The following is a 27927-nucleotide window of genomic DNA, read 5'->3' as shown; positions in this document are numbered from 1 at the left end:
GCACAGCCTGCCCCGCCGGGGGCTGCGCCGCGGGCTGGGGGGAGCCTCTGCCGCGGCGCCGGGAGCCCCCCGGCCTCCTCCTGCCCTGCCCTGGGGGCTGCAGAGGCGTTTCTCACATACTCTAAAAGTTGCGCAGATATTTTTTCCTTTCTGAAATCTGCTGTCCCAGGGGCGCTGCCACCGTCACTGACGGGCTGGGCCTCGGCCAGCGGTGGGTCCATCCTGCAGCCGGCTGGCGCTGGCTCCATCATCATGGGGGAAGTTTCTGGCGTCATCTCACAGAAGCCACCCCTGTAGCCCCCGGCTACCCAACCTTGCTGTGCAAACCCAATACACAGCGTCGTTACATTTTTAAGACTACTTCAAGGGAAGCAGCGTTGAGAATGGAGATGCATGTGTGATCTGTAGGTAAGCAGTTCTGTAAAGGTGTGTATGTTTTTGTACTGACAAAACTAATTTTTTTTAGTACACTGTGACATTGGATAATCACTTCTATCTATACATAAAGTTTTAAGCACTGACTCTTGCTAAGGATAATATTTGCATCCAGATTTGCACCATGGTAGGTGTATTTTCCTTTGGAAAAATTTTACATGCCTCTGTTATGTTTACAAAGACTTCTTGCTTATGGGGTTTTTTTCGTGCAGAACAAGGGTAGATGTTTTAGGTGAAGGTTTGCATGAATTTTTTTAAAGTAAGTTGGGATTTCTGACTTGGAAGAAAGAAACAAAATTGTGACAACATATGTAAGTTTAAGAATTTTTTAAAGAACACAGATGTGTTCCTGAATTGCTGATCTTGTTAACTGAATTTCTTCCTTGCCCACCACCCTGATGTGGGTGAAGTTTGAAGAAGCAGCGTCTCAGCTGCTGCGCGTTAGGATGCTGTCAGTAGACCTATGCCCGCTTTAGAGGAGCTGAGAGTCAGGACCAATGTTCTGTTGTAGCAGTGCAGGCTTGCTGAAATTAAGAAGTCAGATGCTAATTTTCAGTCTGTCTGAACACATTAAAAAACTCCAAAACCTAGAGAGTGCAGATTTTCATGTGTGCTGCATATAATACATGTGGAAACACAAGTGCTCAACTGTTACACATTTATTTGGTTCTGAAATGTGCTGGCCAGTTACAGAATTAACTTCTAAAAATGATGTTCTCCAGAAGCAGCTGGGTACTATAATTGTGATGCATGTTCATAGTAGGAACTAAATAAGGAATGGATATGGTATGCGACTGTACTGTTACATTTTCGGTACTCTTGTGACACAGTTTTGTCCTGTGCCAACTAACACTGCCAGATAATGCCCAAACGCAGTTCTGGGGTTAGGAGAGATGATGGACCATTTCCAAAAGGCTATTTGGATTTGGCCAGGCTGTTTTGGAGTGACAGGATTTTATTTGTACAGCCATGAGCTGTACCGTGCTTACTGGTTCCAAGCCCAGAGCATGGCTATGTGCTCTGGTCTGTTTTATTTTCTGACACACATGTGGCCACAGATCTGCTTTCCAGGAAGCTGGGATTCAGCAGCTTCTTCGGGAAGGCAATGGCAGGATTGTCTTTGTGTGCTTAGAGGTTAAGAGAAAAAAATCTATCAATCAAACCTGAAAGTGAGAAGCTGGGTCTGGAAAGCTGGAGAAATAATCCAGAGCAACTTAAAATCATAAAAAATCCGAGTTTCATGTTGTTTTTATAAGAAAAGCCCTAGGGAATACATAGGTGTAATTTGCCAATTTGAAAGTGCAGGTTTAAAGAAAAAACAAACAAACAAACAAACCCCCACCAAAACAAGTATGAAGAATTATGGCCTGACATTTTAAATCAAAGTTAATGAATTAAATGTAAGCAGATACCATCTACAGTGTCCTCAACCAGAGCATGTATATTCTGGCAGTAGTGTAAAACTTACCCCTGTCCTGAGCTTTGCCTTCTGTCAACTGAAGGAGCAATAGCAACCTGCTAGCACAGACCTGACTTGGCATGATCTTTACGTTTTCCCTGGGAAATTCCTGTCTCAAGCAGATGTTTTGGCCCTGTTCTAATTGTCTGATTGCCTCCTGTCAAGGAAGTGCAAATCTGACTTTAAATTTATCAAAAACTGTAGGGTGTGGGTTCGTGGGGTTTTGTGTGTGAGCGGGGGGTTTTGTTGGGGTTTTTTTGTTTATTTTTATTGTTTTGTTGTGGGGTTTTTTTTCAAGCAGTGTTAAAGTATTAGCATCCTAATGACTTAACAGGGTCTGGTCCAACAGACAACTGTATGAGTTGACTCTAGTCTGTTGAGTGCTTCAGTCTGTTTCACCATCTCTTCTATATAGTAGTTGAGGAATAGCATAGGCTTCCTGGTGAGCTGGCCACATATCCCTCCACCTGGAAATAGTCCAGCAATCAGAAACTGAGCTCCCGATCCCCACATGGACAGTGACGGGCCAAATACCATTCCTGGGCTGGGAATTCCTGATGTGATTTGTGGTTTGAGGGTTGCATGGGGAGAGAATCAAAGTTCAGGTCAGGAGGTTCTAAGGATGAGCTGCCTGGTTATTTTTATTTATTACCTGTATTACTATCAACATGTCTCACATCTTTCTGCATAATATTTAAATAGAATATTTATATTTAATATAAATATTAAATAATGAGCCTGTACTTTTTCAGTACATACATTGCTAAGTGTGTTCTGCTGCTGCTCCCCTTTTTTTTTTTTAATTAGTATTAGTATCTTAAAGCAAAACATAGATTTATCACTTAAGTTTGGAACATGTACTTTTTACTTTTGAGTAAAGGACTTCTAAAACAGGAAATAACGTTGTTGTAGTTAGGATTCAGAGCCTGGCCTCTCATGCACACTTCATGTTACTTAACTCTTCTGCTTTGCCTTTGAACTACATTATGTAGTCCATTCTGTAATGCAACTTTACTTAACTCTTTATTTGCAAGTAAATTAATTTACAATCTTTGCTATTTATGCTTTGTTGAATACGGATCATACAGCCTTAATTATTTCTTACACAGCAGGATACTTTCAAAGTAGCAGCTGTGTTTTGCTTTAAGTCAAATGGGTTGTGGACTATGACTTTTCAAATCCCTGGGTGGATAATAAGCTTTACTCCCAGCAGGTCCCCCAGGCTACTACACTGAGGGTACCAAACTGACTTCTGTGTTTCATTGTATAAATACATTTTAACCAGGGATAAATTGACTTACTGGACATTACTGAAACAGTAAAAGAGAATTTTCTCTTCTGCATTAATATGATGGTTTGCCTCCTTGTTGCCATCCTTCCCTTAAAGCAGCATTGAGATTTTTGCTAAAGTTTCCAGTGTCTGCTTATTTCTGTCCATTTTTACCACGCTGGTGTTTAAGAAATGACCACTTTCCTTTCTACCCCAATGAATTCTCCTGAGGAGAAGAGCAGTTGCTTATAAACATATTTCTTCGCAGTGTTTATGTCAGAGTGCTGTAAGGAGTATCTCGATATCTAGTTATTTATAAACATGTTGAAGTGTTGTCCCTCTTCCTTCCCCCTGGCTTTTCTGTGGAAGACTCTGATACCAGTCTTGGACTGTTTATCTCCACTTCTAAAGGGATATTCCTTTTTAAAGACCCAAAACTGGAAATCTGAAGCTCTTTTCATCAGATAAGTTTATCCTCTCTCTCCCATGGCGTTTGCTTTCTCACTTGATGGCATCTCTCTCAGTCCAAATGCCTTACTTCAGTGAACTTGCCTTGAAGCCTGTTCCACACAGTTATTGTTTGTGGAACAAGAAGTACTTCCTGGCATTTTTTCATAGTAGGTTTTTTTTTGTTTGTTTTTTTTTTAATGTCCATTTCATACCTGTTCATCGTATTAACTCTATTAATTGGACTGACATTGGTTTTACATTCCATTTGAGATTGTTTTAGTTGGATTTTGGTTTAGATTGGAAGAAATTTGGATATTTGGGATAAAATTTTAAAAAGGTTAAAAGCAGAATTCCAGAATGTAATATGTATTTTATTAAAAATCTGCTTCAGTTCTAGCTATACTACTTCAGTTGTGCTTAGGATAGTTATTCTGTGTAAGTTGCAGAGTTTTTTGTGATTTCATGATTCAGCTGAACAGGAGATACTCCTTGATAGTTGCTGGGATTTTGTTTCCAAAATTTAGTTTTTCTATATAGAGTGTGTTTCAGCTTCCAAAGTAACTGTGCTATAGTCTGTTTCCAAGCCACAGTCTGTAAGCTTTTTTTTAAATATATTTTGCACCTGTTACATGAGAGCTTATTGTTGCCAGCACTCTTAATTTTCTCCAAATAAGCCAAGTTATGTAACAGAACAAACTGGTCTAACTTAAAAATAGTGAAACTATGAATATCCTTCAAGAAACTTCTCATTTACCTTTCTTTTGGTCTGTGTTAGATCTCAAGATTTTTAATTGACTCACTAGAGTTATGTGCTCTGATGAACATACAGGTTTTTTAAACAGTCCAATTCTTTTGTTTTGCAACACACACATTCTAAATTTTCTATCAAATATGTTTTATCTTCTGTTCTTGCATCTATTTCACAACTTCTGTCCTGTTTCATTTTCTATAGCAGTCTCTTCTTTTTATTCCATAGAGTTGTAGCCTGAATTTTTTTCTTTCCCACTTGCAATTAATTTAAAGGTTTCTGGAAGTTTTTTGCCATAATTTAACCTTTAAGTTTTGTTCTAGAATTGATTAATTTTTCCTGAAAAACATTTCTGTTTAAATACTTCCGTAGAATTTGCTGAGATATATCCCATTGCATTGGAAGGAAATGAAGTAGTTGTGCACTCTCAGATTATGATTTTTGTAGTTACGTTTCCTTTTAATACTTCCAGAAAGAAGTGGAAATTTAGTACCTTTTTTCCGTTACTAAGCTCTTTTACTTCTGTTTTCTTTCTTGTGATAATGGATTGTGAGTTCAATTAAACTGTGTTGCCTGTGGCTTCAGTGACTAAAACTTGATCTTTTAACATTGATGAACTCCTTCTGAAGTGGATGAAAGAAATTAATTGGGTCATGGCTCAAATAAACACAGTTCTGCAGGTATCTGCCTTGGTATGAGTTATTTAATTGATTGACTAATGTACTTAAGGTATTCAGCTAACAAATACTTTCCTGCCCTTTCTCAAACTGACATAAGGTCTTTTTTCATGTTGTGACATTCCTCCAAGGCCAGCTGATGTTATTTCAGCATAGTCTGTGCTAGACTTGTCCTTTCAAATCTAAATTCCATCTTTTTTATTTATCACAATCCTCTAAATTTCACAGTTCTCTTTCTTTACCTGCAGTGTTTCCATTTCTGTTCTTTCCAGTCTCTTCTTCCCATCTGTAATGCTTCCTCATAATTTTCATCCATTCTGTTCTACTGACTTCACTTTCTGCCATTTCTGGTAGTAAATCTGCTTTGGTTTCTGTTTAACATGAATCTTGCTGTGTTGTTACTTAACCACTCTTTCCAGTCAACCTTAATTACATGAAGCTTGGAAAATACCTAAACGCTTAGTGGCTTGGGAGTTAATGTGGTTGATAAGTGGGATACCCTCTTTGAAACTTTCTCACAGATGCTCATTTAATTAGTGTTGGTGTTCCTGCGTCTTTCAGACTTGCCATTTTTGTTGTCGTTGGGTCAAGAGGGAAGAGGTCATATTTTCATTTATCTTCAACCAGTAAATGCTGTAGAAAACAGTGGTATCTAGAGCTGGTTTTTGCAACCCAATAGGGCTGGAGGTTCAGAAACTGTCTTAACTGTATCACCGCTCCATAGGAAAAAGTGGTTTTCTGGGTTCTGTGAGGTGCTTCCAGTCCTTCTCCTGTCCTGAGGTGTTCCTGCTTTGCCTGTTCTTGGATGCCTCCTTCTTGGCTTCTTTCTTATGCATTTCTTTCTGCATTGGTCTCCAGAGTTAACCATCCTAAACGGTAACGGTGGTTCACTATCCTGATGTGCTGTGCTGTGCGAATAATTGGCCTTTTACTCTGGGTGTAATGCACAGCAGCAGATACCTTTCAGCAGTACTCATTGCTTTTTTTTTTAAAAAAGGGGTATTGCGATGCTTTGAAGGCGTTTAAGTAACTTTTCTGATTTTTACTTAGTAATTAAAAGACTTTCATTACTAACAGTGCTTTTAAACAAATTTTAAATTTCCACAGACTGCATCCTCTGTCTAAGTACTGGGAAGGCTCTGGATCATCTTAAACAAGGTAAGAGTCAACTCCAGTACTTTCTGTCTTGCACAGACCAGCTGTCTAGCAGTTGCAATTACCATAAATGATAAATGAAGACTCAGCCTCCCTTGAATGGCATCCTGTTACGTAGTTTTACTGTTGCACCTAACCGACACTTTCAAAATGCTATCTGAGCATAATATTTGTGCCTTGAGGTTTTTATTTGTTTGCTTTTCTTATTATAGAACAACAACTGAAAATTCTTCTTCCCATGTACTTTTTTAATTTACTCCACTGTTTGTTTTGAATCATTTCACTGTTACTGTTCTGGTCTGTGTAGACCCTGGGGACAGAATTGGCTTAGGCAGAAAATGGGATTTGTTCTCATCCCTTTTGAAGTCCTAGGTCTGTGGGGGTTTTAGGCCTTCTACTGCTTTCCTTGCGCCCCCACCACTAAATCTTGATCAGGTTCCCATCAAATGCTATGAAATTTAATGTTTAAACACCCTGCATTGCTACAGAACTGGAGAGAATTTGCAGCCAGCAGCAAAATAAAGAAATGCTGAAAATAGATATTTTTTTTTCCCTCCCTAGAGAAAGGGAGTTCCCTGTCTTGACCAGCTACTAATTGGTACAAAGGTTTGTTTACACAGAGGAGCTATTCCTAATTAGTTCCCTATGTGGGTGCTCTACTTGGGAAATTAGTGTTACATTCTGATTTAATTTAATCTGCTTTTATAATGAATTGTTATAATTTGCAGTAAGGAATATATTTTTAGAAGGGAAGAAAAAAAATCTGCAGTGCACCGCTCCTGAGTTTCAAAAGATAATTCTTCTTTAGGCAGCGATCAAGCAGTCTTACTATTTTTGAATTAAATTATTGAAAATCCATCATTAGCTTAGAACCAGTTTTTAGTCATATCTTTATAAATAAAACTGCAGAAACACAACCATGTGTTTTTCAAAGCCAAAACTTAATTCAGCTGATTTATGGACCTGGTGACTTGACCTTTATTTCTCATAGTCGTGAGGACAGTGAACCAGAATATTTGGGAAGAGTGTTTGTGGAGTTATATTAGTATTGTTGAGGTTATGCTTGAAATGGAAGTTAACTTCCAAGCTTTTCTGTAGCAGAGTTCTTTTTTTTAGTGGACTTCACCTTTGTTCTGGGAGCAAACTTGTATCTTTCTAAATTATTTTATTTATAGAGAGTTGAAAAGTAGCATAAGAATAGCTGTCCCTTTAGATACTTGTGAAGGACCTGGTTCCCTTGTTTTTCTTTCAGTACCCCACCCCCCACTTGCAGAATGAAATTATTGCTGTTAGGCATTTAAATTACATTCTTTATTTCAGTAATTTCAAAAGACTGGAAAATCCATTTCTAAACTTAGAAGCACTTCAATCAGACTTCTTTCAATGTAAATACTGTTTTAAATAAATATAGCCTTTATAATAAATAACTAAATATTTCAGAAATATATTTTCCTTTTCATTATTTCATTATTATTTCTTTTAATTCTTAAAATAATGCATACCGGTACCAGTGAACATAATTTTCCTTTGTCTGTACCAGTCTTGGCAACAGCTTATTTTAAAATCCATATTAAATTGAATGTGTTCTGCAGAATTATATGGGATAAAATTTAGTTAAAGTACCTGATCATTTCAACCCAGCAGCATTTGTGAATGGTATTACTTCAGAAATTTTTGGACATTACAAATTTCACTTTGAAAAGAATGATTTCCATTTTCCATGGACATTTCCTTTTTAAGCTAGAAAATTTCACCTGAAACTTCAGAGAAGGAAAAGCATAGTGATCCCAAATGTAATCTTGAATGTTTTTCGTGACAGACGGACGTTGAATGTTTAGCAACACCTCTTTGGATTTTTGAATGTGAATTGGAACCACTGTATTTCTAGGTAAGACCTAACCAAGTGTTTGTGTTAAGTACCCCCTTTCTTTTATACATTAATTGTGGGAAAGCTAAGAAGTGCAATATGCTGGACTTTACTTTGTACAGAGTGTATATGTCTTACATTGAGTGAATCCAATGTTATTTTGAGGTTTTAAATAATAACAGTTCAGTTCTGCTGAATTTTTATATTCCTGGAGGGAAACCACACCTGCAGCTCTGCATGGTCCATCTACGTATGGGATTTATTTTTATGATTGGATGCGTAGTTGTTTGATTAATTTGTTGCCAGTCAAAAGTGGTAGTTCAGTTGCGTCTGCCCCTTCTCTTGCATTAATACTTGTACTCATCCTGAATGTGCTGGTTTAGGGTGTTTGCAGCTGGAATTCTACAGGATTGCAAAGTCTTTCTGGAGGATTAGTTTTCTGTCAGTTCAGACCTCTGTGTCAGCTCACTGTGGACTCAAACAGGTACTAGTGTCGATGCAAGGAAATTGGTGCCAGTACTTGCAGCAACAAATTGGATTTTGGCTTTAAACATCTCACTTCTCTGCGTTCTAAGAAAAGATTTGGTACATGAGGAAGACTAAGACTAAGAAACTAAGTAAACAGCTGTGGACTTCCATATCTGAGGAGGAAGCAGAAGGTGATAAAGAAGAGCTAGAAGGTTTTGATCTGTAGGTGTAATTACAGAAGAATTTGTCACTGAAGGTTACCTTCTTAGTGAAATACTAGAGGCTGTGCCAGTTTCATTACTCATGTTTATTGCATAAATTATCACAGAATGGTCAAGGTTGGAAGGGACCTCGGGAGATCATCTAGTCCAACCCCCTGCTAAAGCAGGCTCAGCTACAGCAGGTTGCACAGTCACATCCAGGCGGGTTTTCAGTGTCTCCAGAGCAGGAGACTCCACAGCCTCTCTGGGCAGCCTGTGCTGGCGCTCTGTCACCCTCAAGGTAAAGAAGTTCTTCCTCATATTCAGATGGAACTTCTTGTGTTGCAGTTTGTGCCCATTGCCCCTTGTCCTGTCACTGGGCACCACTGAAAACAGCCTGGGCCTGTCCCCTTGGAACTTGCCCTTAAGGTATTTGTAGACATGGAGAAAATCCGCTCTTAGTCTTCTCCAGGCTAAACAGGCCCAGCTCTCTCAGCCTTTCCTCATAAGGGAGAAGCTCCAGTCACCTCATCATCTTCATAGCCCTGTTACAGGGGACAGAAGGGAGATCTTGGTGTCATACTTCACATGTGGCCAAGCTGTGGCCAGCACAGTGCTGGGGCTCCAGGGCTACAAGTCACTGACACTTGTTCTAGCAGTTCTGACCCAAACATGCTGTTATTTGCCAGCCCTTCCTGGACTTGGGAAATGTGAAGTGGCCATGATGTTGGAGCTGGGCGGTTGCAGCATGTAACACTTAAAATCCAAAAAGGAATAATATTTTAATTTATTGTGGGAAGTAAGGCCATGTGAGATGGTGGCTTTCACCCACTGGTTTCTTGGAGAGATGGAAACCATCGAGTATGGAGAGGACTCTTTAAGCTAACGCTGCTTTAGTAACAGTGAATGCTGTCATTAATTCAGCTGCCGTCAGAGGCATCCAACAACCACAAAAACTTGAGTTTGTTGCAGGTAAAAACATGCCCAACATGGCAGCAGCCTGACTGGCTTTCTATCAAAGCAGGTTTGCAGTAGCCAGGTGAACCCAGGGATCTCAGTGGCAGTCTATCAAAGTAAATGTGTTAATCATGTGGATGTTTGTTCCAAAAAAAATACAGCTGCCTGCAGAGGAGTTTCGAAGGTGCAGAGATCAGGTTAAGGCCACAAAGGATTCTTGTGGATGTGGAACTGGCATAGTTGAAAGACAGTGATGTTCCTGTTCCATTTCACCGGGTGAGTGAACAAACTGAGGTCCAAGGGAGGAGGTGGATGTGAGGTGAGGAAGGAGAGACTTAGCAAGGGTAAAGACTATAATCATAGCTTTGACAATCTCTGCAGTGTAGGACATTACTCTTTTCTACAAGGACTGTATACTTAACCAGTAAAGCCACTTTGTCTATTTTGTTATTACAATTTATTTTTTCTTGTAAAAGGCCTTCCAGACTTCTGTTTTGTTACAGTCATATAGAATTTAAAATAGGAATTATGTATATGACATACCTATTAAATTCTATAAAGATAGCATTTCAACTAAAATTTAAGGTGCATTCTAATTTTTAAATGAAGGGCAATCTTTCTGAGCTGGAGAGGAGGGGATCTGAAAAATAATGCTCTGCATGGGCTTATCCACCCGGGGAGGGGGTGGGGGGGGGGGGAGGCGAGGGCAGGGAGTGAGGGGAGCTGAAGGGAGATCTTAAGAGACAGGAGAAGTAGAGTAAAAAGGAAGAATAAAAGGAAAAATGGTAGGAATGGAGATGAACACTAACAGAAGAAACAGGAAATGATGAGAAACAGGGAGGGTGAAGTGAGGAAATAAGAGATTTGCTATATGATAGATTACTTTAAATGTAGCCCATAGAAAGTTAATATCTCTACAGTGTAGTTCACTGCTTTTAGTAATTCCATTGGTAAGAAATAATAAACTGGTAGGAACTACAACTGGTAGGAAAGATTTTTCAGTAATTTATTTTACCTGATAGATTTTTTGAAGTTCTGTTTGCTGTTAGAGACCTTTTGCAGATACTGACATACTATTGTTTGAAAATGATGCCGTTAAATATGCCTTCAATGACCTTAAAGATTGACTCTTTCAGAAGACTATAACAAAATAAGAACTGTAGAAGCATCTTAAACAATTTTTTTCCAAAAGAAAAGGTTCTGAAAATCAAATCTTAATATGACAGTAACAAGCCAATAATAATTTCTAAATACTAATGCAGCAGAAGTTTTTTTGTGCTCATAGCTGTGAGCTGCATGAGCTGTGCTGGAAGTCTTACGTGATAAGGTTTTTCATTTCTTGGTGCAAAGAGGATTGAATCTCATAGGCTGTTTTTAAAATGTCCAGTATCCCTTACAACTGTTTCAAAAAGCATTGACATGAAATACTGTTTCAATTCTCCAGAATTTGAATTTTCTTACCAGATTAAGTATTTCTATTACTGTTTGGAGAAATGGATTTCTGTGTACATATGCATGCGTTAAGGTAATTTAAAAAACATTAGGGGGCAGGAGATCGTGGGGTGGGAAGAGTTTTCATTGTCAGTTTCCTGTTTTCTAACAATACATAGGAAGGTTTCTTATATAATATGATGGCAAGCGTAAGCTGAAAGATGAGCTATGATGATGTTGATACTCAGGTCTTCGGATAATATTTTCAAAATAGTGACTGGCTGACAAGAATTAGGCATCATTTTCTACCAAAACTAGTGTGAGCTACTAAGATGAAGTTAGCAATGCAGGGAGAGCATCAGCAAATATGTAACCTAATTCAGACAGCTAGGCTGGATGCCTGAAGTACATTTGGGAAGCTTCACTAACTGTAAGGAGTCTGGATTGATGGTTAGGTGCCAGAATTAACATCTAAAGCTGAATCTCTAGAGTGAATTTGTACTTCACACACAAATGTGTCCTTAGGGACCACCTAAGGCCATGATAACTTTTATTAACTTCTCAGCCTCTTTGATAAAATGAAGAGCAGTGTGGTCATGGAACTTCAGAATGCATTTGAAACATTTTTTAGAAAATAATTCGAAGTTCAGATGATAATATTTCACGTCTGTTACTGTGCAGTCTTTGAGAGATTCTTTTTTATGCTCGTGGAATATCTTGTATGGGTGTGTTCTGTATTGTATTGTTGCGAGTACCAGTATGTAATCAGGTTTTCAACACAGATTACTAGTTAATTCATTGCCAGGTGTTTTACAGATACAGTGCATAAATGTGTTTCAAGGAGAAATGTGAAGTACTGTGGCAGCTGTTGTTCGCTGCCTTGCGTTGTTGGCCAGATGTGTTTTACAAAGAAGTGGGCACACTCCTAATCTGGAATTCAGCTTTAGGCCTGATTTTGGTCTGTAATGGTAGACTGTGACTCAGTCAGAGCCTAAAATTAAAATGCTTTTCCTGAATTTTGCATCCTCAGAGGAGGATGTGTTCCCAGCAGGTGTTAATGAAGAGGTGTTTGCCATGAAACTTCATGAAGTTCTTGAAATTAAGGGTAGAATTTTTCAAAAGTAGCAAAAGAGGCAGACTACTCACTTCTGAAACAAAGGCTCTAATTTTTCACCAATAGCAAAAAGTAAGGCTATGTATTACCTTCTTTTTTTAATAAAAAAAAACTCTTCCAAAGAGATTTTTCTTCCATGAAGAAAAATTGCAAACTTTTTTTTTTTAGTGTTCACCTTCATTAACACAACTTGCTGACTTCCTTCCTCAGCTGCAGTTATTCCTACACTCAGAGGTCAGAAAAGAGCAAGATCAACAAGCCACACATCTGGCTGTCTCTCTTTCCAACTGGAACAAAGAAACAATTTTTTTAATGGCTTTTTGAATTAATTGTAAACAATTTGGTTTTGGAGTCGCTGACTTGCAGCAAATGTTTGTCGTAGGCGGATGTAGGGAAAAAGGACTATGTCCTAATGCAATTCCTCCGTGGCCAGTGAGGGAAAAAAGATCACTTTAAAAAAGAAAAAAGGCATGTCTTGATCCTTGTAGCATTAAAGTATGTTCAGAATTTTGAATGCATGTATAGAATGTTTCACAAGCTTAAAATACATGCTTTGAGGAGGCAGAGACAGAAATAGTTGCTCATTTCATTTTCCTATATTCTTTTGTATGTAGTAATACTGATATTTTTCCCCCCTTTTCTTGTCAGTAGCTGTTTATGTATGAACAAATTGACAGTGATGAAAGACGAGAGACAAACAATAGGAATAGGGGGAGAAAAACTTTTAAAATGAGAGTTCTGTTCTAGTATTTTTTGGTGATGTTTATACTGTTCCTGAATGCTTTTTTCCAGTAAAGGTTTCTTTTAAAACTGTTTACAGTCATTAATCATTAAGTATATTTTTGAAAATTAATCTTTAAATAATTAGTGAAACCTAATACTTCTTTTACTTTCCAATTACTATATTTTTTTTAATACTCTCTAGCATCAGATATCATCAGTTTATCTAATTATTAGATTTACTTTTTTTAAAGCATTGTAGCTAAAGTAAAGTAAATGTCTGGTGTGACTTTTGTACTTTTACACTTTTCAACAGGAAATACTAGAATTGTTGATGTACAACACTTCTGAAACCCCAGCTACTTCTAAAATACCTTGTTATAGCTTTATATGTTAAATTTGAGCTCCTATTACTCCAATATTTTGGCTGCTTCGTTTAATAGGTCTATTAAGACAGTTATATTGCCAACCTGACCATCGTGCTAAGTATTTATGCATGTCTTGATATGAAAAGTAAATTGGTAATGTTGGTTTTGAATGTTTGGAATGATGTTTAAATTTATGACAAACAAATACATTTTATTTGGATGATTAATTTTATCTCATCAATTTGTAGGATGTGAAATACACTGTACTATGATTATTTTTTGTCAAATGTAGGTGTTTGAGTTGATAATGCCACTTAGTGGATAACAGCTTTAACTGCAGCCCTTTTTTCAAAACCAAATCAGGCTATCTTGATTTATATCCGAGTTTTCCTCCTGACTAGAATATGCTGATCAGAGTGTGTTTTCAAAGGACCTTTTATTATCATCCCCATTTTGGGAAGTTAATTATAGCCAATTCAGTTTCTGGATGAAGTGTATTAAAATGTAGGAATCATTTATGACAGAATTTTAAACTTACAGGAAAACCAGGATCATCTTATTTGCATACTTAATGTGTTTGGAAAGATTAAACAGACTTGGACTTTTGCACTGGTTCTTTAGGTTGATGAAATGTAATTGGTAGTATGGTGATAATTCTGGTGTTTTAGGCAATGCTTTGTTTTGCCTCTTACGGTTGGAAGGTTGGTGGCTGGGCAAACTGAACTAGAACGAGCAGATTCTTCAAGAATTGAATTGAAGAGGACCTGATTGAAAGTTGTTAGTGCCTTTTCTTGGATGATGGTGTGGAGGGCATACACAAAGGGGAGTATAGTACTGGACTGTATCCCTCTTTAGTTGGTCTGCTTTTGTAGACTTCAAATAATTCTGCTTTGGAAGATCAGAAAAGTGAGAGAGACACCAAATGTCTGTTCCAGCAGTGTCATTTACAGCTATTGCTTCTTTAATGTATTCTTTTCATAAACACTCTTCTTTGCCAAGTAGTTTGTGTTAATATCTTAATGTGCTAAGTGTTAATAACTTGGTGTAAACTTTAAATATATAAAAATTCAAACTTTATCTGAGACCAATGCATACATATTCTGTGTATATGTATATATTCTTCTAATATCAGTGTATTAAAAAAATCTGTTCTATAATAAAACAATACTATTTTTTGCAATTTAATGGGTTTTTCATGGAAAAGGTTTTTTGCAGTCTTGTAACATAAATTGATTTAGGTCTTTCCATACCTTTTCAGTCTTTAAACAGCGTTCTTTGAACTTTTTTCCCCTAAGTAAATTTCCATTACTTCCCATCAACCCTAATAATCTTCAATCACTGAGCATTTTTTTTACTTAATTTCTCAGGCTTTTCTGAAGTTTTCAGTTTAGTAAGTCAGTTGAATAAATTGTAACTAAAATAGTGGTTGGCTCAAAGGAGAAGGAAGAAAACACAAATCCCATTTCCAGGCATGTTTCAGTGCTGTATTATAGGCTGGTTGTATTAAAGATGAAGACTGAAAGATAATACAAAGGCTTTTGTTGGCTTAGAGATTTTCTGAAAAATAATGTTAGTATCTTTCATTTGTTTATCATGAAATTGGGAGTAATTGAGGGGGGGTTTCTGCTGCATCCCGTCTTTCAGAGAACACCCATGATCTAAATCCTGAGCTAAGAGGAACTTCAATTTCACGACTCTTTGAGTGCTGAAATCACACAGGCGTTCTTCCTCCCCATACCTCTGTATGCTGTGCTGTTGTACAATGCTTGCGTTTCCAGGTACCTAGAGTAGGTAGATGGCTTTGAGTCAGCAGGCAGAAAGTGTTGGTTAAGTAAATTATTATAATCTTGATTTTTTTACAGTTTTAATCTTGATGTATCTACTTTTTTCCTGTAACAAGCAACTAATTCTCAGTTCTTGGTTAAATACGCGCATTTGCAACTCTGTGTGCACATGTATATATGTGTACATTATGTGCATTTGTGTGTGTTGCATGTGTAGCTTTTATACAATTTAAGTTTTCCAACAAGGTTCTGAAAATATTTTCAAATTAATTATTTAAATAGTTGTATATAATTTGAAATTTTCTCAGAAACTAACGAATATTGCCTTTACAAGGGTGTATTTCTTCTGCATGTGACTTACGTCACCTCTTAAGTGTGAATGGTGGGTTAGTTGAAAATGAAACAAGGTTCTTAGATCTAATGCAAAAATAAAACCTATTAAATTTTGCTCTAAACCTAAGTAATAGTGGCTTTTCTATGGTGTCTAGTTTTAAACGGCATGGTTTGCCTTTTGGACAGTTTTCAGCAAAGGCAGTAAGAAAATCTTGGATGTAACTACCTTGTCTCTTTTTTGATTGCAGATAACTGGCATTTTAAAGTTGGTGTACCTCATCCCATGCATCTGTTTTTTAGTCAAAGACAATGAAAGGAAAAGCAGATTTCTTCTTTCTCAGCTGTTAGTGTGGTTTTTAACTTCAAAATAAATAATGCTAATTGAAACTTTTTAAATAAGGGTAAATGAAAACGGTGTTTCTGTTCACACGGAGAAGGCAGGGCTGCTGCCAGGGGCTGGTGTGGCACGTGTTGGTGCCAGGCTGGGATGCCCTGCTGAGAACACGCGCCAGCCTCGGGACGTCACTGTCTGCTGAGCCTGGTCACCTCTTTGAATGCTGTTTCGCATTCAAGCAGAAATGTTAGTTGTCATCATTTTAGAGGCAGTCACAGTTACTTTTAAACTAAATTCTGAGTTCCAGTGGGAGGAAAGGGAAGGCAGTATAGTTTTTTTAAAATAATTGCACTTGTTCTGAAAGGGGGTTAGGAACATACAACCTAGGTTAGTTTGGCTTTGGTTTGAAATGGAGGAGCAGAGAAGGGCCCCTGCCGATCCGTGAGCTGCAGTCGCTGCCGAAGCCCCGGCGGTGCAGGCGCCTGGTGGCTGAGCGACCTGCGTGAACGGCCCGACCTGGCAGAACTTTTGCGATGCCCCTCACACGGCTACCAGGGGACAGTGCGACACAGCGGCGGCCGGGCGCCGAGGCCTAACGGTAACAAACCGTTTCCAACGTGCTCACCGGTTTCTGCTTGGAGCGAGCGCTTTCCTGTTGCTCTGTGTGTGTCCCCCCGCCCCCAGCCCGCCCGGCTTGCCCTCGGGCAGCAGCCGGTGGCCGCCGTGGTGGCCGCCGTGGTGGCCGCGGCAGCAGGGGGCGCCCCTGCCCCGCGCGCGGGCCTTGGCGGGAAACCCGCCCCGCCCCGCCCCGCCCCCCGTGTGACGGGCCGCGCCGGGCTCGCGCGCGCTGTGGCGGGGCGGGCAGCAAGCGGGGCCGCCGGCGGGCTTCGAGGAATCGCCACGCCGATCTGCCAGTCGGCTGAAAATAAAATTTTTTATATTTCTTTTTATGGCGAAGTAGGGGTAGGGTACGAAGTCACTACTGTGCATCATTTTTATTGTCTTAATAAAAAGTTACTGTGCTGGATTCGTCGCTAAATTAGGAATAGCTTCCAGTAGCGCTTTAAGTTAATTACTGCAGAATCCATCAGGGTCAGTGTGCTATTTTAATTTCCATGTAGCTTACAAGAAGTCTTAATTTTTTAATTAAAAGGATGGTTTTGATTCAGCACCATCCACAGTACTCCTTCCTTATTTGTCATCTTCAGCAACAGCAGACTTGTTAACATAACGAAAAAAGTTGCAATAAGTTTTTAGCAGCTCATGTTGTGGGGCACAAAAGCTTGTTTGGCATTTTGTGTAAGTAAAACCATACGATTTGAAAATAGATTTACTAGGGAATGTACTTCTTAAAGTATTGGCCGCAATGCAAAATTAAGACTCTCTTTATGTTTACATCATTAAGAGGACTAATGTGCTTGTCTGTTAACTAAACGCAATTTTCAAGACAGGCTATTTTGCAGAAAAATGCCGTGAACCCCGCCCACCCCTGTATGTTTTAATGAACTGAGTGTTTAATGTGAAAGAATAGGAATTTAATAAGCTAATATCAGAAGGGATTAAAAAATGACACAAAGCTAATTAAGGAAAAGGGAGATGTTTTACTGGAATCTATACTTTTCTGTTACTGCTGCATAATTACAAATTAGTGTTTTGGAGAAAAGCTGTTCTTATTCAATGTTCAGTCCCCTCATGCCATAACTGGACTGTGAGAGCAATCTTTGAAAAAATCTGGAGTTTAGCAACTTTATAACCTGCTTTATGTTTAATTTATAGTCCAGTATAATGATTAAGTACTTTTTTCATCAGCCTTTCTGCTTACCAGTCCATCTGCATTTGTGGGCTTGATTTGAATTTATTTTTTTCCTTCGAGCAAAGTATTTTACATTTGTATTTACTGAATTTCTTAAGGATAGTATCTCCAGTTTATCAAAGTGATTTTGAATTATGATCCTGTTTTCCAGAATATTTTAGTTCCCTTCTAGCTTAGTGCGTATTTTAAAAAGGGTATTTTGTTATTCTCTGTCTGTCACTAATTAAAACTATTGAACAAAACTGGATCTATACAACAGCTACTAGATACTGTTTAAACATACCATCCTCCTTTTTTTGGCAGTAAACCACTGGCAACTACTTTTTCTGATTTTCAGTGTTGCAGCAAATTTATGGTATTAAATAGCATTTTCTCTTTTCTCATCTGCAGTTATTTGTCAAAGTTCCCTCCTTTATGTAGTTCTTCAATGTTTCTGTATGCCTGTATAGGCGTAGGCATATTCACTTCAAAGTCTCCATTTTGTTTGTTTTGTCTATTGGAATAACCTGTTGTGTGTTTTCTTAACTGTTGAGTTCCCTGCAGTTCCTTATCCCATAAATCAGCTTACCAAGAGACCTATTTTTCAAGATACCTGAGATTACTGAAACTGCTTTTTTTGAAATCATCATATTTAGTTTGCTGTTTTCTCCTTGTTTAGTAACCTTTGCTGGTTTTAATTAACTTCTATGTTTCCATCCATATATTCAGTTAATTCTCCCTATAAGTATCAAACAAGTCTGAAATAGCCATTCCTCTGGCACACTCCTCTGTATTCTAGAAAGATCAGTTATCACTCCAGGAGCTTGTACAGATAGATACATGGTTAATTAACGCTCCTGAAGCTTCTTGCCCAGTTCTCTTACTCGGATGCCTCCATAGTTGAGCAAAACCTTCTTTACTCCTTTCTAGGTATTAGATGGTCTGTCACATTGCTGTCTTGGGGTGGTACCTGTTCTTTCCTCCTTCACCCTCATCCAGAGACACACAGAAAGTTTTTCTTTTACCTTTTTCTGAAATTTTAAATTAAAAAAAAAAAAAAGTGTATATTATTGTCCAGTCTGTTTACAGTGGTTTTATGGGGTTTTTTTCCTAGTAGAACTCTTGGTATTTCCATCAACAGCATCATAATGCAAATTGGTCAGCAAGTTTTCTTATTTTATGTAGTAAGATATTTAATAAGACCACTGTTATGTTAAATAGAAGTGTGTAAACTAAGAGCAGCTAATCCCTACAGAGTTCCACATTTCATCTTTAATTCCTCAAATCTTGAACTACTGATACAAGTAGTCAGCCACAGCTTAGTTCCACTAATGTCAGTATGGTTTTTTGATCAGAATTAATTTGCTGCTTAGTATTTTAAGATACTGTTTTTCCCTGCCTTTTTCCAGAAAAGAGGACTTGTAGAGACTTCTTCAGGTACATATCAAATAGATTATTACCCTCCAAAACCATAAATACAAATTTAGCCAGCAAAACACATTATGTCCTACATACTGACACATTCAGAGCAGATCACTAGCAAATATGCAGTAAGAAATCCAGTCGCTGCAAGATTTATGTCTGGCTTGACTGAGATTAGATGTACTGTTTTGGCATTTCTGTATCGGATAAGAGAAGTAAAATAGATGAAGAATAAAGTTAACATGCAAAGACTTATTCCTGTTAGCAACTGGCACTAGAAATAACTTGAAAATAAAATCATGCTTAGGAAAGTCTTTACCATAGTTGCACAAAGAACTAGAATATCATGGTTTTCATCTTGCTTTTTCCGACACTTGCATTGGATTTTCTGGGAGTATAATAAAAAATACTGTGTGTGGCATAGTCAGAAGGCTGAGTAATTGGCAGTTATTAACAGACAGGAAGGACCAGCAACATTTTTTTCTGTCTCTTGATTCTTTATCTAAGGATGTGTATGATCTAGAATAGATTTTTCATTTATTATATTCACAAATGTTGAAACCAGATACCTTTTCAAATGCCCAAATCCATAGATTTCCAAAATTGAATGTGTTCTAAGGTCATTTATTTTTCACTGTGATTTTGGTGAGAGAAGGCAAGGATAAGGAAACTTTTAAGAGAATGATGATGATGTGGCTGCTTTTCTCTATAGGAGTTTGGAAGAACTAAGTCAAAATCCACCTGGTAAAAAATGAAGTGGTTTTGTTATGAATGAATAAACACTTAAAACTAGCCAAACCTGTTCTGTTTATGTTAAGGGTATCTCTCTCCTGTATATCAGTTTCGTAAACATTAGTCCCCCATTTTGCTTACTTGGCGTCAATTGATAGAGGCTCCATTTATTGTGTATAGGCAAATTGTGTCCCTGTTTTGTGTATAAGCATCTGTGCATCCTATGCCATATACAAACTAGGTTGCTGTAATTACTATATACTCAGGTGGAAGGATCAAAGTGCAACAACGTTTTCTTAATTTGAAATATAATTTTATTCTAATTACATAATTGGCTTCCATTCTACAATTTTTAAGGGGTTGTTGTTCTGTTGGGTTTTTTTGTTGTGTTGTCTTTTTTTTTTTATGACCTATGACTCAGAATCCAGATATTTTGGTTGCCTGGTTTTCATCCTTTCATGATGTCTCTTCTGTCATTATGCCATTGTCTTTGAAAATATATAGGAATTCTGGTCAAAGTATGTTCAGGTGTGAGGGGTGGCCTATAGGAAAATCCCCCCCTTCAGTAAGTTACAAGTTCATTTAAGGTAATCCTTTTTTTTTTTTTTTTTTTTTTTTTTTTAATCTTTTGATTTTAGTGAAACCATAAGACAAGCTCTTAATCCTTGGGGCTATGGGTACTAATATTGTTGGCCAGCTCTTTCAACATTTTATGATTAGTGAAAAATATATTTATCTTTACAAACCATTTATTAACTCCCTTTGACTTGCCTCACTTTTTTTTTTTTTTTTTCAAGTTTTGATTGTGTCCTGCAATCTGTATATCAGATAACAGCAAAATCTTTTGGCTTGAAGTGTTGCTTATCTAGGAATTGTAATAAAATAATTTTTCAAAGCAGGAATGATTCTTTTATCTTGGGTTACTTTCACCTTCAGCAACTTTCTTCTATTCCAATTTTCACTACTTCACATCTGATTTTTGGGTTTGAGTTTTGTTGGGGTTTTCTTTGTTTATGCTTCACCTGAGTAAGGAATGCATGGCACTAGATTTTCTTTCTGTGGAGGTTGCTTCTTGGTGACTTTTGTTATGTAGGTTACTTATGTTATGAAAATCTTATAAATACAGTGTTTCGAGGGCATATCAGGGATAATTGATTTTTTTCTGAATATAGCTTGTGCTCTGAAAAGAACCTGGGTGTGTTTTTCCTTTATCTGTGCCTTGCTAGATAATACTGTAGGTACTTCACTGTGAATATCTCTGAGGTTTTTTTGGAGTTAGCATCTTAAACACAAATGTATGGCTATTTTTGCTTTTTTTTTCCTTACATAGCAACACTTACTGTGTTACTCATTGGCAACTTGCTGTCCACCAGCACTCCCAGGTCCTTCCCCACAGAGCTGCCTTTCGGCAGGTCAGCCCCAGCCTGTGCTGGTGCGTGGGGTTGTTCCCCCCCAGGTGCAGGACCCTAGACTTGCCTTTGTTGAACTTCATCAGGTTCTGCTTCACCCAGCTCTCCAGCCTGTCCAGGTCTCGCTGACCAACAGCGCAGCCTTCTGGGGTCTCAGCCGCTCCTCCCAGTTCTGTATCATCGGCAAACTCGCTGAGGGTGCACTCTGTGCCTGCATCCAAGAGTCTTGATGAGCCAGTTGAACAGGACTGGACCCAGTACAGACTCCTGGGGAACACTACTAACTACAGACCTCCAGCTAGATCCTGAGCTACCCTTTGAGCTCTGCCGTTCAGCCACTTCTCAATCCACCTTGCTGTCCATTCATCTAACTCAGGTTTTTTGAGCTTACCTATGAGGATGCTGTGGCAGACAACGTCAGAAGCCTTGCTGAAGGCAAGGTACATAACATCCACCATTCTCTGCTCATTAACCAGCCAGTCAGTCATTCCATCGTGGAAGGCTATCAGGTTGGTCAGGCATGGTTTCACCATCCATGTTGACGACTCCTGATATCCTTTTCCTCCAAATCACAATGATTGGGAATCATGCTTCTGATCTGAGAGGTCTTGAATTCAGATGCTGCTGGGTTTTTTGAAACCACAGTTAATTATTCATGCAGTAAGGTCAGTTCCACTGCTTTAATGATGCCAATATGCTTAATGGAGTCCAGTTCCCTCAGACTGCGAACTGGATGCCGTCTCCACCCATGTAGGTGTGCCTTTAGAAGTTACTGGTCCTAATATTTCATTGCCACTCCTGAACATGGCAGCTTCTGTTTCTCCTGAAACTCCCAGTGGAGCTGCTCATGAGAACACTCCCAGCCCCACTTCGTTAGGATGATCTTAATGAGTTTAAGCAGTAGGTATTTGCTGATCCAGCTGGTTTCGACAAAAGCCTTTTAGAGTCGTGTTTATGTAAGCAGGCAAATTTAGCATATAGTATCGGGCAAGGGAGCACCGATGAGCAGCAGAGTGTTGAGCTGGTGAATGTGTCCTTTTTCACTAACACAAGGTTTAAAGGCTTTGTCTGTATGTAATACCTTCAGTTTAGTTACAGTGCTGCTGATGGTTTTGAGCTGGTACCGATTAAATGAGTTCTGCAAAGGAAGAAGAAATAAATTAGTATTTCTCTAGCAATTTATATAGTACTGTAGCTGTCATTTAAAAATAATATGAAACTCCACACTTCAAAATTATGGAATCGCTTATAACATTGTGTAAACAAAGATTTTAAACAAGATTTAAATAACATGATGCTTAGCTTTGGACATGCAATATTTAGTTGATAATACCCAATTTGTGGACATTTACTAAATCTTCAGAACTGGATTTCAGTATATAATAAATGTATATTTTAGTGTATTTTTAGGATACGTGTATAAAATCCATGGCAGATTTGAAAGTTGCATTTTGATTTGTTTTGTGGGGGGTAGTTTTTTTATTTATCACAATTCAAGAATAAACTGATTGGTTTAGTGAGGGAGAAAGAATTTATTTTCCCGTTCTAGATAATGCCTCCAGAATGTCAAAATTAAATTAATGAAATTTGATGAACCAAGTGATGTGTTAGAAAACCAGCCTCTGTTATTTTGTTCAGTGTTCAACATTTTTAAATAAGCTGTTAGGTAATGGTATATAAAATGCAAAATGCTAAATATACTTTCTTGTTCAGTACTGTTTTTACAGTTTATTATGTCTGTGTGCCACTAATTAAATGTTGGGCATCAAAAATCAGTAATGCGCTTTAAACTGTCAACAGTAGCTCAGAAGGTATTTTCTATGTGCTTATGTAATGTCTTAGGATAAGCTTTAATGGTTTGGAAGACAGTAGAAAACATGAAAATACAAACATCATTGTCATGTCAACATGTCACCATTTTTGAAGCATACTGCTAAAAGTTGGAATTTTAAGGGATTTAGACACTAAAGAGGAGCTGCTATCATTTAGGAGTGCTGCAACAGCAATATTTTTATATATGCATTTAGTCTTATTTCAACATTTAAACTGATTTTACAGTAAGTAAAATGAAATGCTTTCCAGCTTAATGAAATGGAATTTTATGCTCTTAAGTTAAACCTTTCTGATTTGCTTCTGTGCATCAGCTGTTCATTTGCATTCCTGTTGCAACCACAGTATGTATACTGACCTACTCAGAATTTATGTCATTATTTACTTTGAAATCTCATTTAAAATTATCCTGGAAGTGACTTGCTGTTCCTGAAGTTTGGAATACTTTATTAGAGTTTTCAGGGAAGGACATTTTGGAAGATGCAGGTACTGGGAAGCAGCAAACTATACAGAATAAAATAATTCAGTTTCGGCCAAGGAATTGTGTTTATTAGCACTTCCATTAAGGTGAAGGTTGGCCTTTTAATATGGAGTTAAAAACTTTGTGTTGAATGATGAGTTATAGTTTAAAGTGAAAGTTTCTTGGAACTAGACCTTGCTTTTAGTTTTGTTTTTCAGGAAACCATAAAGAAATTATTTCAAATCATAGAGAAGTGAAGCATGTTTAGCAGTTGCCTGACCCATATCTTCTAGATGTTGATGTTTACTTTCTGTTGACGATCACTATTTTATGGGTTGATGTACATCGGAAATAGATGGTGTCAAACCAGTGCCTTCAAGATCCCTGGAAAATGCAGGTTGACCATGAAAATGTGTATAAATTTCGTAGCAGGGTTCTTACTTCATACTTGTGACCTAAATAGCTGAATCAGTTTCAACACAGGGTTGAAACAGAGGAGATTAAAATTAAAAACAAGCTTAGAAATATAATTAAAAGTTTAGGAAAAATACTCAGAAATCTCCAGAGACTTAATGTGCTGTACTTCTGTAAGAAGGATCAGAAACCAGAGCCTGGGCACATGACCTCAAGCTACTCAATGCAGATGAGGGAGCATATCCTCAGGTTTTTGGCAAAAAGGCTTCCTCACTGTTCAAAGCATGCTATCAACTAAACTAGTCTCTGGATGCACTGCTAACTTGGCAGTAGAAGAAATGGTCGGATATTCTCTGAAGATTGAAGGCAATGAGGTAAGATACGGCTTGAAGGTGAAGAATGCAGACTGAGTCAGTAATTTAGATTGTGATAGTATTTCATAATGATATAAATGGTTTCTTTCAAGTTTATGAAAAGGAAAATAAGTGTGTGCACATTAGCTTGTCCCTTTTATCTGATGTTGATAAATGTATTATACCAGTGTGATGAAAATGTTAAATTATTGAAGATACAAGTTTTAATGCTGTATAAAACCTGTTTTGCTCTGTTTGCATGTTTTTCCCCTTTGTAGGCTACTCAAAAGTCAGACTCTGTTCATACAGTGTAGCTCTTCTTCTGAAAGTAGAACTGTAAAGTGATTTTTTTTCCTGCATAGAAACCGATGTAGCTTTATGAATAATAGTATTTCTTCATGTTTTGATATTGTATATGCGATATGTTGCTAATTGTAAAGGGCTTGACAGTCTGCTCACTGGAATTGTTCTGGAGAGAAGATTTTGAAATATTTAATGCGAAACAAAGCCATTTGTCTAACAAAAACCTGGTTTACATGAAGCTGTATGTTCTAAACAGATTACTGGTTAAATTTATATCTTTTTATGGAATGACTATGACTGCTTTGAAATCTCCAGGCCTTACATTACCTTCCTAGTTTTTCCCGCTACAGAAATATATCCCTTACATGCATGTAGAAGTTAGGGTTGATGATACTTTTTCTTCTGGAATGCTTGGGGTAGAATTTGAAAAAAAACTTGTCTCCTCATATGGAGTATCAGCCATGTACATACTTAGAATAATTTTTTTGTGGTCTGATTTCTTAAGTGGGAAAAGAGTTAAACTGAAAAACAGATGAGCATCAGATGTAAGCCCCAAGAGCCATGGTTTAGAGTACTGAGAATATTTATCTTTGTGGCAAAAATCAGTTTTCAATCTGAGTTTAAAATTACAGTTTTCTACATCCCTCCAGGCAGACCTCTTTAACCTTATATGTGCTTTTCATGATTTAATTTTTCTCTCTTCTGAGAAAAAGTTGTAAGTTTGCCCAAGAAAGCTATACTTTTACATAGTTTTAGAATAATGTATCTTCCTAAGGACTGTACTGCTAAACTTTTCTTCAAATCTCCTTCCTTCTTGTCTTCCGTAGAGACTTGCTTTTTTGAGAGTTGGTCACTTTTCCTTTTGGGAGTTTTTAATAACTTGAAATCTAAAGGTTTTTAAAGACGATAAAGATAGGAATAACAGATAAGATAGTTTGAACCTCTTCCCCCCCCAAGCCCTACCCCCAGATGCATAAATTTTTGAAAGCTAAAAAGAGCAATTTTTTTAGCTTTTTTTCTGACAGATTTTCATGGTAATATTTTAAAACAGCTTACTGATTAGAAACAATTAGTTTTTCTTTTTTCCTTAAATTGTGTTAGATTCATGAAATAAAATTAATTTATGCTAAAGTTTCCAAACCAAGGATTAAGACCTCATTTTTTTCTCTGCAATGGTATTCAGTAATCTCAAGTCCGGTAATCTACAGGAAATAAAAATGCAGATACAGTTCTGAGTTTGTTTCTTTGGCTAAGCAAATAAACTCATAAATTTCTGTTTGTACTCTGTGATGTTATACTGGTGTTTAAATTCTAATTTGTTCAAATGGAATTACTTCTGTGTTTATCCAAGGTCTTACTCTCTCTGTCCCCATGCATAAGTATGACAACATTGACCATCAAAATGTTTCTCATGGTCCAGAAATTGCCAAAATGTTTAATATATGATACAGACTCTGTCAAGCCTTTAGTTGTAGTATTCTAAGTTTACGAATATAACTGTTTACGATTTTGTTGCATTTACTAGGTTTGCTGGGATGGGTAATCTTCTTAAGGTCCTTACCAGGGAAATTGAAAACTATCCACATTTTTTCCTGGATTTTGAAAGTAAGTTCAAACAATTACAAGACAATGAGAGAATCTTTTCCCTAACTTAACAGCAAACTGAGGAAAAACTTTTAAAATCTGATTGCTTGCGGTGTGTGTTTTCCAGTACAACCAGTCTGTCCAAGTCCTTGTCTCTAAAATCCTTTGTTCACTCAGGACCCCTTTTCTCTTCCTTTTCTATTTTTCAGGAACCAAATGGGAAATCTTTTAAAAGTACTCACTTGCACAGAGCTTGATCAGGGGCCAAATTTTTTCCTTGACTTTGAAAGTGAGCAAAGCTTCTTGCCTGGCTTGCGTTCTTTGCTTATTATTTCCTAATGAACTGCATGCGCTTATGCATCATAAAGCAATTCAAAAGGGATTTGCAAACAAATCAAATTACACTTCAGTTGAATATTGCATTTTGATATTTATAAAGCCATATAAAATTAGTTAAATTCATTCTGAGCAGAGAAGGGGGCAGAAAGATAGATAAGCAAGTAAAACCTTACCCTGTTGTTAAGTTTACATGTGAATGAACTTGACCTTACCTTTATTTAATGAATCAGGATTACTAAAATATTTCTCTATGCTTCTTTGAATGGAAATACATGTTAGAAATAAAAAGCTGAAAAAATATAAGCAGTGGAGGTGGCACTATTTTTGCCTGGTTCAGTGATGATTTAACAGATTATTGCAGTTTCTAAAAAGTTGTGAAGTGGTCAAAGTGTATGTGCTTGATTGCATTTCTCTTAATTGCATGGTTATTGGTTTGCAAAACAGCGTTTCACATTCTAATTCCCTTGTCACATCTATATCTGATTCAAAGCTATTTCCCTTTTGCTGGTTAGTTTCCCTGCATGTACCTCTAGACATTGTCTTGAGAACTGGTCATCAAATCCTTAAATAATGGGTTTAATCTTACTTCACTAATTACGTGAAATGCTTTTTATTTAAAATCCTAAAAGCGTGTGATGTTTTGTCTCTTAATACCTTTAATCTAAAAAAAAAAAAAAATCCAACAAACAAGTTTTGAGAGAAGCCAGTGTTTTTAAAATAACTTTGTTTTGAAACATAGCTTAAGAGAGAATTGCAGGTGATTAGACACACATTTTATCCCCTTGAAATAGTTTTCTTGAATCATTTATTCCTAAATTATTTTTCTGGAAATAAAGTTACTGATATATGAGACTGTGTGCATGTACACAGTCTGAAGCACCGATTCAAAAAGTCATTCAAACATATACTTAAATCTCATGAAATTGTTCGGACATGCTTTCTTGGATGAAAGCTAGAGTCTATGACTGCAACTTTGCAAATATCTCAGTCTTCTCATCTAGATCTTATTTACCTCATTATGAAGGATCAGTTTTAAATGATGAAAAAAAGTTTATTGGTTAGTTTTGGTTTAGGAGAAGGTACGGCAAGCCGTTATTCCTTTTTCTCTTCTAACTATATAATTTGAGAATTTATTGTATAGCCGGGATGTCAAACCTTCATCCAAACCACCAAGTAATTTTTTTTCTGTCAGACTTTCTCTTAGGCTTCAGTAGCGCTCTGTGGCTTTGCCAAGCTATTACGAATGTTTTCAGCTGCTCTGAGCTTCCAGGTTTAATCAGCCCAATCATGACCTGGATGGTAAGAAAGTAATTCTGACCCAGGCTGCAGACTTGGTGGGAAACAGGTGGTCTGGCAGTGGGAAGCCTTGGTGGAGTGGAGGTTGTGGCAAGAGGAGAAAATAGTTGTTTTATTGCCTTGGCAGCAAAGGTTGGATTTTTTTCCAAAGGTACATTGCCAAGAACTGAATGGGCCGGAGCACCTTCTCCCACAGGAGGTGACCAGTGGTTAGTGCAAGCAC

At 37.5% G+C, this 27927-nt stretch overlaps 1 protein-coding gene across 9 annotated transcripts in view; it reads left to right on the top strand.

Annotated features, from left to right (window-relative positions):
- The window catches only part of CYRIA (CYFIP related Rac1 interactor A), a 58115-nt gene that overhangs the window by 11660 nt on the left and 18528 nt on the right, over positions 1-27927 (top strand). For 3 of the 9 annotated variants that reach the window (XM_055713683.1, XM_055713686.1, XM_055713682.1), the window contains exons 2-4: positions 6147-6197; positions 8014-8082; positions 26011-26090. Coding sequence is in view for 6 of the 9 variants with exons in the window: in XM_055713686.1 (XP_055569661.1) it covers positions 26021-26090 (70 nt within the window). In the remaining 3 variants the exon portion in view is untranslated. Of the gene's footprint in view, positions 1-239; positions 409-6146; positions 6198-8013; positions 8083-26010; positions 26091-26278; positions 26359-27927 lie in introns of those variants that run through there. The other 6 variants (XM_055713681.1, XM_055713685.1, XM_055713689.1 and 3 more) reach the window with 4 other exon arrangements.

Source organism: Falco cherrug, chromosome 6 (assembly GCF_023634085.1).
Source record: "Falco cherrug isolate bFalChe1 chromosome 6, bFalChe1.pri, whole genome shotgun sequence".
NCBI classification, from domain to species: Eukaryota; Metazoa; Chordata; class Aves; order Falconiformes; family Falconidae; genus Falco; species Falco cherrug.
This window is presented reverse-complemented; position numbering and strand designations above follow the sequence as displayed.